The 11258-nt window shown below is 46.1% G+C and overlaps 1 protein-coding gene across 1 annotated transcript; it reads right to left on the bottom strand.

Moving 5' to 3' along the window:
• Nucleotides 1-1121: 1121 nt before the first annotated feature.
• Nucleotides 1122-4833, bottom strand: CCR75_003729 (uncharacterized protein; the record flags this gene model as incomplete). Its single annotated transcript, XM_067961822.1, has 8 exons — nucleotides 1122-1424; nucleotides 1506-1636; nucleotides 1712-3402; nucleotides 3450-4157; nucleotides 4230-4336; nucleotides 4403-4489; nucleotides 4550-4648; nucleotides 4719-4833. The coding sequence occupies 6 exons, from the start codon at nucleotides 4831-4833 to the stop codon at nucleotides 3358-3360; spliced, it is 1161 nt and encodes a 386-aa protein (XP_067822521.1). The 3' UTR covers nucleotides 1122-1424; nucleotides 1506-1636; nucleotides 1712-3357.
• Between the last annotated feature and the right edge of the window lie 6425 nt (nucleotides 4834-11258).

The following is an 11258-nucleotide window of genomic DNA, read 5'->3' as shown; positions in this document are numbered from 1 at the left end:
AAGAGAAGCAGGTTTAACCGCTTCCTCGCTGTGCTAGGGTGTGTGCTTAAGTAGAGCGTGGCCGCATTACGACGTGCCCGCCTACAGTCAGCCTAATTAGAGCTTCATTGGAACTGACCAAGAAGTGGAAATTCACCAAACGTGAAACAGGCCTTTTATCTAATGAATTGATAAATTACAAAAACGGGGACACTCCTTTTGATGAGACCAAAATTATTCAGAGAAGCGGAATTTGTCCGTCAATCTTGGCAAGAATTTACCGGAAATTCCCCAATATTGCGTCGGTTTGCCCTAAAAGTTTGTGCTATCGTGCCCCATGCAGCTCCTTGTGAGAGGGTGTTCTCAGGTTTGGGGCTTGTCAAAACGAAGCCCTGAAATCGCCTTAAAGTTAGCCGCCTTAATATGCTTGGGCAGCTTCGCAATAAACTACAACGGGAGAAAGAAGAAAGTCAAAGACCGAAAATGGAAAATGATCCTTACCACAGAAATCGAATGTTCTTCAATGGGAATTTTCGATGATGATGAAACTGTGATAGCTGACGATAAGCCATTATGCGAGGAGCTTGATGAAGTCAATTTTGAGCTTGGTGAGGTATCTGTGATGGAAAAATACTTTGACTTTGAAGCCTATGAGAATGGTATTAGTGACCTTGATGCAGAAAATGATGTCGAAAACAACCCTTTCGCTAGTAGTAGCATAGGAGAAGATTTTAGCATTGATAATATCATGAATTGTTTACGTTGATCATACATTATTGATGTCAATTATTGATAACTGTGAAGCACAGATTAAAGGTCTAATGCTTGTTATATCTCATCTAATGCACTATATCTATGCTACTTGAATTAATCAATTAAATTAAATTGGTTATATTGGTTATTAAATTAATTTAGGGCACGCAAAGAGGTATGCCCTAGGGAAGAAGGCATGCCCTTGGGGCATGCCCTTCCTTTTTTCGTGCCCTGTACCCAAACTAGACGCAATTATAAGCTCTATTCTTCACCGGATATGGTGTGAATCACACGCCATCGCTAGTGTGGTAAAATCGAAGCTCGCGAATCGTCTTGCGATTACTACCGCCGATTTTTAAATGGAAAGCAACTGTTTGTAAATTGAAACTCAAATTGAAGCTACAGTGCATACCTCATCGTTGCATGCACCTGTGAAATTTCATGACGGCACATGTTTGTGCAAACCACAATTGCAATCACCTTGCTCTTTCTTAATTGTAATATTTTAAAGCAATTCGTTCAACGAAGATCGTTACCTCCTCATTTTTGAGTCGACTAGCTTTAATGAGCAATGGTGCGAGCAACCAGTAGGGCAAACCGTTTCGAGTGCAAACCATTCTGTCAGGTGATCTAAGTGGCCTCCGTGGGCACACACAGGACACCAAACGTAGAGACCTCGAACAGGCATTTGACTACATTAAATATATACATCATACGGTCAATACAAAAACGTATATGACAACAAGTACGAAAGTTTTCAGCATCAAGCTTACCAAATGGAGCATAGCGTAGCAGCGTTGTTACAATTTTTACATAACGAAAGTGGTCCGCCAAGTTCACTCGAACCGGATGATTCAAGTGGTTTCGAGCATCTTGAACAATTAAAGTAGACACTCGTGGATTTCTAACGTCCATTGCGCATATAAATGCAGCTTCAGAACCTCAGTAACTTTGACTACAAGACACGTTTTGAACGTACCATATTCATTTGTCGAATCGATTGGTCCATGCAATTCGCAATGAGCTCATTTGCCGTCGTGTAAATTTGTAATTGGTGGAGTAGATCAATGTAGTGCATGTAAATGTGTTGCAGCCACACCTTTCCCATTATTTTCTCGATACTTGTTACTTTCCCAACGACCACAGTGATGGCAACACTGGACTGAAGATCCCCAATTTCCGTATAGTACTCCAGCACTTCTTTCAACACATCGTCACGTAGATGTCCAAGATCCCCCATAACAGCACTTCCATTCATAATCATCGACGAATTATCGCGTACATTAGCGATTCCGGATGATCCATTGCGATTTCCGCTATCCCGCCCGTTTTCGTTTGTATATTTTCCAGATGGATCGTACGGATAAGGATCAAATCCTTCCATGGCTTGTGGATTAACATGATCAAGTTGCTCGAGCAGCATCGTAGTCTCGCTTGCATTACTGCCATGATTCAGATTAACGTTTCGATGATTCGTATGTCCAAGATCATTAATATCTTGTCTTTCTTCCCTCTGTTCGTATTCATTGCCTTGATCATCGTGATGACGAATATGAGGTGAATACATACGATCGACCTCATCCAAAAGCCCCCTGTCCGTCACTAGACCATCCGCAGAGCTCCTAGAATCCTGGTCATTCGTACTTTGATAATTGTCATGCTTTACCAATGCGGTATCTATGTACTCATTCGTATAAAGAACCTCCAAGATACGCCACATTTGGCACAAATGCGAATTTCCAGTGACAAAAGCAGCCAAAGCGTTATGTGCACACATTTCGGCAAAGCATACACCAGCCGCTGTGGCTCTATCGTGACTATTGCCACCTCCACTCGTAGTACTAGCGCGCTTGTTCTTACCCGTTCTATCCTCAGGAAAGAGTAAATACTGCTTGGCCAAGAATCGAAAAGTTTCTTCATCAAACCCAAAGGACTCTTTCAAGTACTGCCCTTGCTCAAATTGAACGCCCATCGCTTCCACTTGCTTACCTGCTTGCACGTACTCTTTTTCATTACCTAAGAAGATTTTCTCCAGCTGACTTGCATTGTGCACGTTCTGCATTGTTACCATCGCTACTAAGGCACGAGGTATCGCTGACATCATGAAACCAGGAGGTGATCTAGACGCTAGTAGAGCCGATCCACTCCATACAGATAGAAACTTTCGATCCGGGTTTTCCCCAGCGGCGTGTCCGCTATTTCCTTGTGATAATACGTTAAAGTGGTTCAAAGGCGCGGGACCTGTTCCTCGAGCGATTCCTCCAGCTCCTGCCTCATTAACTGCATTCAGATTGCTGCTTCCGCCTGAAGGAAGGAGGCTACTCGTTAAGGACGACATTCCGCTAGCTACTGTCAGATTGGCACTACTGCCAACAGACCTTTTTAATCCCTTGGGCGCTAGAGGAGGCTGTTGTGATCCTGCACCGAATGACCACGAGGTGACACGCGATGCTGAGTGTTCTTGTGACACTCCTGCATTGAACTCCTCGAAACTCTCGGATGTACCGCGGCAAGGACTCAACGACATGGTGAGTAGAGTAGGACTTGATTTTCCGCCGTCTTGAATACTTTGACCAAGAGTTGGTGACGAAGGTGTTACCCCCGCAACGGTAAAAAGAGAACTATTTACACTAAAATGACGATGGATTCGTAACGACACACACGATCGATCTACATCAAGCAATTACACCAAAATACGGTCAATACGTCTCGCATACATAACATGCTCGAGTCAAAGTAATACCAATAAAGTCGTGGGAATACGCGACCTGGCCTTTTGAATTAAGAGCAAGGGCTGCCGTCGGAAGTGTCTGATGTGGTTTTCGCGAGTCCGCAAGGGAATGCAACTTAAGGGTCCCATCTTTTGAACACGCAAGCATGTGTTGCCAATAGTCATGACCTTCGTACACGCCAGGAATTTGTGGTAGCCCCAAAGTCGGAGACACGGGGGTATCCATCCATGAAATACCCGATGCAATGTTCGAATGGCCTTTCATGGAGGCAAGTGGAATAAAAGGCCGCTTTGTATCCCACACGTGAATGCTATTGTCCATAAGGGAGGCACTTGTTGCAAGATGCGTGACACAAGATGGCCGCCACGCAACACGTCCAACACTTGCGATCGTTTGAATGGTTTGTTTCGGTTGTCGAACATCTCCTAGCTCCCAAATCTTGACATACCGGTCACGTCCACCCGACGCAAGTAAATTGGCATCCGTTGGATGCCAATCAATACTTAACACCAAACCTTTATGCGCTGTGAACTTTAATTCAGGCTGTGCGTTCTTGCGCAGATCCCACACTTGCACAATCCCATTTTCAAATGCCACAGCGAATTTATTGGAATGAAATGGACTCGCGCGGACATCCCGCACACTTTCGGACTTTGGCTGATACGTGGACACGACCTTCCCCCCACGTTTGTCCTATCGAATTTGGATGACGATAAATCAGAGACAAGCACATGGTACAACAGACAAAAGAGTCACTTTATCTACCCAGAGCTTCACCGTGCCATCCTGGGAGCCACTAATTAGAACATTCCAATCCGATGTATGCCAGCAAATACGATTTACGGCACGCCGGTGGCCGTTGAGCACTCGCTCTAATACGCACAAAAAAGCACGTTATCACGAGATTGAATACGACGCACTTTATGACAGATCCTAACCTTGAACATGTTTGTATCCGTCTCGCTCCAAGTTCCAAATTACCACGGCACCATTGGTGGCCGCCGTCGCCAATAAATAGTCCGAGACTGGTCATAGGATGTGTCAATACAAACGTAAAGCTCGGCACCACAGTCCCAGAGACGTACACGGGTGCCAACGAATGTCATTGGTACTAAAATTGAGACTTGGCTTGCCCGCCACGCGTAGATTGCGCTTTTCTGTAAAACCCGAGGCTTCGAGTGCCACTACCTTTAAAACTAAACGTGATAGTGAGCGACAAAGGCCATACCTACGACAGCAGGTGAGAAGGTGCACCATCTCTGCCACCAACAGCCACTAAACGATTGTTTGGAGACGTTGAAAGCGCGTTCAATGGCCCATTAAAGTCCATGGAAGCGCGGACACTCGGTGCTGCACGCTGCTCCGTCATTGCGCTGGTAAACGTCAATGGGTATTGTAAATCCTTTGGTATTTACAATTTGTGGACTCATATCATCTTCTGAGTAATTTAAATTTTGTGATTGTTTCTTTTTAAAAGAAAATGTGCATAATAATGGAATGTATTTATTATATATTCGGATGTTTGCTCACTTTTTCGATGAATACAGTAAAAGTCGTTTTAATAATTACAATATTAAATTTGTTGAAATGGATTTTTGCGTGGCGAAACCCTTCCTTCCTTTCACGAAAGGGTGAGGTTGTTAGAAGGTACTATTTCTGACAGGTCATCAAGATTTGAAGCCCAAGCTCAAGATCAGTTACAGGTAATATGCGACGTCACCTGATTGGCTGTTTCGTTGTGGCATCTTGACAGGTACGGACGACACATCATGAGGTGACAGATGGGATCGGGAGAGATGAACGATATGTGATGAGATGGCACATGGGACGGGGAGATCCGGCCACCATGTGCGATTGATCTGGTCAACATGGGGTTCCGTTGGAAATGCACGCTGTAGTGTTGATGGGGAAGAGTAGTTAACACTAATATATTCACTTTTGCTTCTACTACCTCTGCAACAAGTGCAGAACCTCATTCTAACAGGTTATGAGCCTAACCGACGTTGGTGGCGAAGCTCACGGAGCTACACGCGCTGTTGTGGCCGACGGTCAGGAAATGACCAACGACCATGAACTTGAAGAAAAGTCGGCAGTGCCCGTGGCGGCGCTGGACAAGATGCTCGCAATGCTCGAAGACCTGTCGGAACGGATGGGGAGGATGGAATCCTCGCAGTCCGGAAAAGTCGGACGAGAACGGAAGGACTCCGTGGAGTCGAGCGTCTTCGGTTCGATTTTGGGAGCAGGGCCAGGCATTAATCTCCAGGCATTGGAGCGTACCCCTCCTCCCAAGCGCACGCCGAACGTGTCACCGGCCACCTATTTTGGTGCACGACGACCGGTACACGCGGAAGTTATGGTGGACACTCCGGCACAGGTAGGAGGTGACTACGGTATGGCACATAGGCCTGACCCCGTTTTCCATGATCAAGGTGTACCTGCTGCACCATACCCAGCCCCAAGTATGGCGGGTCCGGTGTTTCAACAACCCGGACATATACGTGAAGGTGTGCGAGATGGTCGACAGCGCAAGCTGGCCCTGCAACCTTTCGACGTAAAGGAGCTCTACCATGGACTTGGTAGTGGCTTTCTCGAATGGGGAAAAGAATTTGTTCGCCAAGTTGGCTTCTCGGAGCGTGCCTGCGGTTTTGCATGGCCTGCAGACATCAAGGTCGATGTACTGGGACAACATCTACCCGGCACGGCACAGAACTACTATCGTCGACAGGTGGAAACTTGGTGGTCGGAGAACCAAACGCTCGAAAACGCTATGCAAAGGATGCTACAGACTTTCACCATCAAGATTACCCCGGCACAAAGCATGAAACTCTTCACAGCGGACAAGACACCCTATCGTAGCTGAACAGAACATTTTTTTGTACCTAACAGCTGTGAGCGATGCGTGCGGAGGCGCGGACAACCTTGTCCTAGACAATATTGTTCACTATGCGGACTCATCGATGAGGGTAACAATGTTGTCTCGACTCAACTTGCACCGGACCGATTACCTGAGGCAGGCCGAGGAACTGGCTCATTTTGTACAGTCAACGGAGCTTGATGGTCGCGTCAAGAGTTTCGGCAAAGACGTGGTGAACGTCGTCGAGCCAAAAGTGAACCCAAGGAAGATCGAGCATGTCAACAAACCGACAGCTGATCCAGATACAAGAAGGTGCTACCGGTGTGGAGCAACAGGACACATCAAAGCACGATGCCCGAAAGGCAAAAAGAACAAGATGCGGATTTTGTTTTGACTGTTCAAGATGACCAGTCAAAGGGTGTGAATCATTGGATTCTGGACAGTGGTTCAAGTCGACACCTCGTCAACGACCTAAGTCTACTGGAGGACGTGGTCGACTGCCAAAAACAGTGCTTCACTGCGGCATCAGATGGTGGCACCTTGAAGATCACCAAGCAAGGAAGTGTAGTGATACGAGTCCAGGCACTTGGCGAGGTAAAGACCATTCGACTTCTCGATGTTCAATTCGCATCCAATTTGGAGCGAAACATCATCTCCTATGGTAAACTGGAGACAAAAGGATGTGTGCTTGAATATCGAGAAGGGAGGCGTGCTATGGTCTCTTGTCCCGGTGGTGACCCTATCATGGACGTGGAACGGCTACATGATAAGTTCATGATCAAAGTTTTCGATGATGAACGTATTGATGACCTTCGTGGATTTGGATCACCAAAAAACGAGGTCATGGCTGTCATTTCTAATGCCGGCCTAGCACATGATGAGGACTTACAGCGAGGAAGTTTGGTACATTTTCACCGCCGTATGGGTCACCTCTGCTACGATACGATCCTCAAGATGGCTAAGGACCCCGCCTCTGGTTTCAAGTTGACCGATACCAAGCGTGATACTTGCCTAGCATGTGCAAATCGTAAACAAACAAAAACCGTGCAGTCAATCAAGGGCAGTAGTTTAAATGCACCCATCGATGTGTTCGGTGGAGTCATTTGTTCCGACCTCAAAGGTCCCATGACTCCACGTGATCGGCTTGGCAATCGATATGTGATCAATTTCATTGATCGTCGGTCAAACTACTGCCGTATGTTTCTAGCCAAGACCAAGGATGCCGCGGCAATGAGCTTTAAGCATTTTTTGTGGCTTTCGAAAGACGATTTAATTGCCGTATACGTACAGACGGTGGAGGCGAATACAAGCCTTTGGATGTTTTCTGGAAGGAAACCGGTGTCTCTCGTCAAATCAGCGAGCGTGGAAACCAGGCCAGCAATGGCAAAGCTGAAAGGATGCATCGCACCATCATGAACATGGTGCGTAGCATGGTGTTTGCAAGTGGACTACCCTTGCATTTTTTGGGGTGCTGCTGCTGAGTATGCAGCCTACATCCTCAACCGTAGTCCTGCCAAGGCAAACGAAGGCGGGTATCGCCAGTCGAGTTGCTGACCAAGAAAGCACCAAACCTGAGCGACATAGTGATATTTGGCTCAAGGTGTACTGTGCATCAGCATATTAACAACAAGTCCTTGGGTGTGCGAGGGAAGATGGCCATCGTTGTCGGTAAGAGCGACAAAACCAAAGGATATCATGTATATATACCAAAAGAACGTATCGTGGTTGTATCTCAACACGTAACAAACATTGAGACTCTGACGGATGCTCAAAACCGTGAGTGGAACATCAACACTTCCGAAGGTCAGGAGGAGCCAGATGACAAGGATAACGAGCGTCCAGCGAAACGCCGTTCACCCATTTGGACACGCGACAGGCACGAGACAAGGTCACGACAAGCGAACGCAAACAGGCGCAGTGAACCTGCAGTTGTTGAACAGCAAGACAGTGTGAATGCAATCAGGGAGCCAGATCCTAGAAACTACAGTGAAACATTGAAAAGTAGTTTCAAGGACAAGTGGACGCTAGCTATGGAAGAAGAGTTGACGGCACTGGAAACGAACGATGTCTGGAAAGTGGTCGTGCCACCTGAAGGCTCACACGTCCTGCACAACAAGTGGGTTTTCAAGACGAAGACTGATGCCAACAGACATGTTGAGCGATACAAGGCAAGATTATTTGCCTGTAGCAATAAACAACTTTTCGGCGTTGATTACACCTTAACATTTGCTGCCGTGATGGAAATAGGCACCGTCAAGGTGATCCTAGTACTCTCGCGTCGATGGAACGTTCCAGCACGTCACGGGGACGTGCCGAACGCATATGTTAAGGACGAAAAGGAAAAGGACCTCGACATCTACATGCGTGCTAAGTGGAATGCAAGTGTCTGAAGACACCTTAATGTCGCACAGAGTCGAAGGCTCAAGACAACTTGCGTTGCTGCTGAAGAAGTCACTATACGGCTGGAAGCAAGCCGGAAGGTTGTGGAGCAAGCTGTTACACTCAAAGCTGATCGACTTGAACTCAAGCAATGTTTGACGGACATGTGCTTGTACATAAAGAAAACTGCTGAAGATGTGACGATCGTCGGCGTTTATGTGGATGATCTATTGGTCACAGGAACTTCAACAAAAGTGGTTAACGAGTTCTTCCAGAGCATGTCGTCGCTCGAAATCAAGGATCTTGGGGTCGTGAACAAGTTTCTTGGTTTGCGTGTACTATTGGATGCGAAGAATGGCTATGTACTTGATCAAGAAGTCCCAATCAACGCGATACTCAAGGACCACGGGCTGGAATCAGCAAACGGAGTTCGAACGCCAATCGGAGATGATTGCAACGACTCTGGAGCAGAAGACTCGACGATCTAAAAGATAGCAATTACAGGCGGGGAAGGAAGCGTGAAGGATTTTCAATCTTTGGTTGGAAGTTTACTCTGGAATGCTAGATGCACCCGACCGGACATCAGTTTTGCCGTCCATCGAGCAACACGACAAACGCACAAGCCGACACTACTCGACTGGAAGATGGCCAAGCGTATCGCTAGATACCTGAAGGAAACGAAGACACTGAAACTATGCATCGACAGCACAACTAAGAAGAATGACCCGATCAGGATTGAAAGTTGGAGCAACGCTGACTTCGCAGCAGATGAGACAGATCGAAAGTCGGTGCCAGGGTGCGTGCTGACGATGAACGGCGCAGTTGTGCTTTGGATTTGCAAGAAACAAGGCGGAGTATCGCTAAGCACCATGGAGGCAGAATTCATTGCTGCTTCGCAAGCTGGTCGCGAGCTTTGGGGTTGAAGGAACTGTTTGGAGAATTGGGCATGAAGATTGTCAAGCCTATGCCCATGTGGTAGGACAACCAAGCGGCGATCAAGCAACTGGAGGGTGAGAAGAGCACCACAAGTACGAAGCACGTTGATAATCGTTTCAAGTTTATCTGTCAACATGCTCAAGAGAAAATGGTGAAATCAAGCTTTATCAAGTCAAGTGACATGATCGCGGACCTGCTTACGAAGGCCTTGCCAGCAACAAGAATCGAAAACTTACGCGAGATGTTTAAGTTGAAGGCCATGGAAGATGCCGTCGAGGAGGAGTGTTACAAGGTACTGTTTCTGACAGGTCATCAAGATTTGAAGCCCAAGCTCAAGATTAGTTACAGGTAATCTGCGATGTCACCTGATCGGCTGTTTTGTTGTGGCATCTTGACAGATGGAACGAGAAGGTACGGACGACACATCATGAGGTGACAAATGGGATCGGGAGAGATGGACGACATGTGATGAGATGGCACATTGGACGGGGAGATCCGGCCACCATGTGCGATTGATCTGGTCGACATGGGGTTCCGTTGGTAATGCACGTTGTAGTGTTGATGGGGAAGAGTAGTTAACACTAAAAAATTCACTTTTGCTTCTACTACCTCTGCAACAAGTGCAGAACCTCATTCTAACAGAGGTAACATCAAAAACTACACAATTAAAAAAAACACTTTAAGAAGCCGTTAAATTACAATTACAGGCTTTCCACAAAATCGATAACGGTTTCGAAACTTTCATTTTCTGGTCATACGGAGTAGTGGTTTATGTGTCGGGCACGCATTTGATACGCCAAGCCTGTAACGGGGTGTATCGTTACATGAAATTAACACTTAAAGGTTGTTAATTAACATATTAATTAAAAGGTAGATAATATTTGCAGGATATTACTTTATATAGTAATGTCCTGAATTATTATCCATAAATAGGTATAGGCCATTATATCTATTTATTCAGCAGACTAATCAGCTGCAGGAGTAATCAAAGAGAGTTACAGATAAGATAAAAAAAAGAATTCATTCACATGTTTAGTATTAGATTACAATTAAGTTAGCATTTACAAAGATAGAACAAGAAACACTTAATATATTTAATACAGTTTTCATTTTACCCTCTTAAGTCTAGTTGTCTTAAGAGAAGTCTTCCTCTGCACGTACAGTGTACGTCACTTAACGTAAGGCACCACTCGCAACTGAAGCAGTGCGAAGTGGACTTGTACTGAAACAGTACAAGTCGTAGTGCCCCGTTACACCTGGTAGCACTTTGTAGTCCGTCCAAGGACCACATTTCCCACATCTAACATGGACATGTTAGATGATAGTGGGAATACGCATCACGTTTCCCCTGAAAGCTACTCCTTTCTAAGTGATATAGAAAGGAGTGCGGTTGAACGAATGAGTTCGACCGTAGGAAACGATGCAATCCTGGCATTACTGTCCAACTTAGACAGAGATGCCCTCCATTCAACCGTCGCCAAGTTCATACAACATGAACTTGACGAGATGAAGGAAAAAGTAGCCTTGCTGAATCAGCAAGGCTCTCAACAGGCGGAACTGTTGAGATTACAACAGGTACAGACCCCTGTACCTGGGATGACGCAAACGCGTCGTCCCGAAACTCT

This window comes from Bremia lactucae, linkage group LG1 (assembly GCF_004359215.1).
Source record: "Bremia lactucae strain SF5 linkage group LG1, whole genome shotgun sequence".
Taxonomy (NCBI): domain Eukaryota; phylum Oomycota; class Peronosporomycetes; order Peronosporales; family Peronosporaceae; genus Bremia; species Bremia lactucae.
Note: the sequence above shows the minus strand (reverse complement) of the source record. Positions and strands in the feature narration are given on the sequence as shown.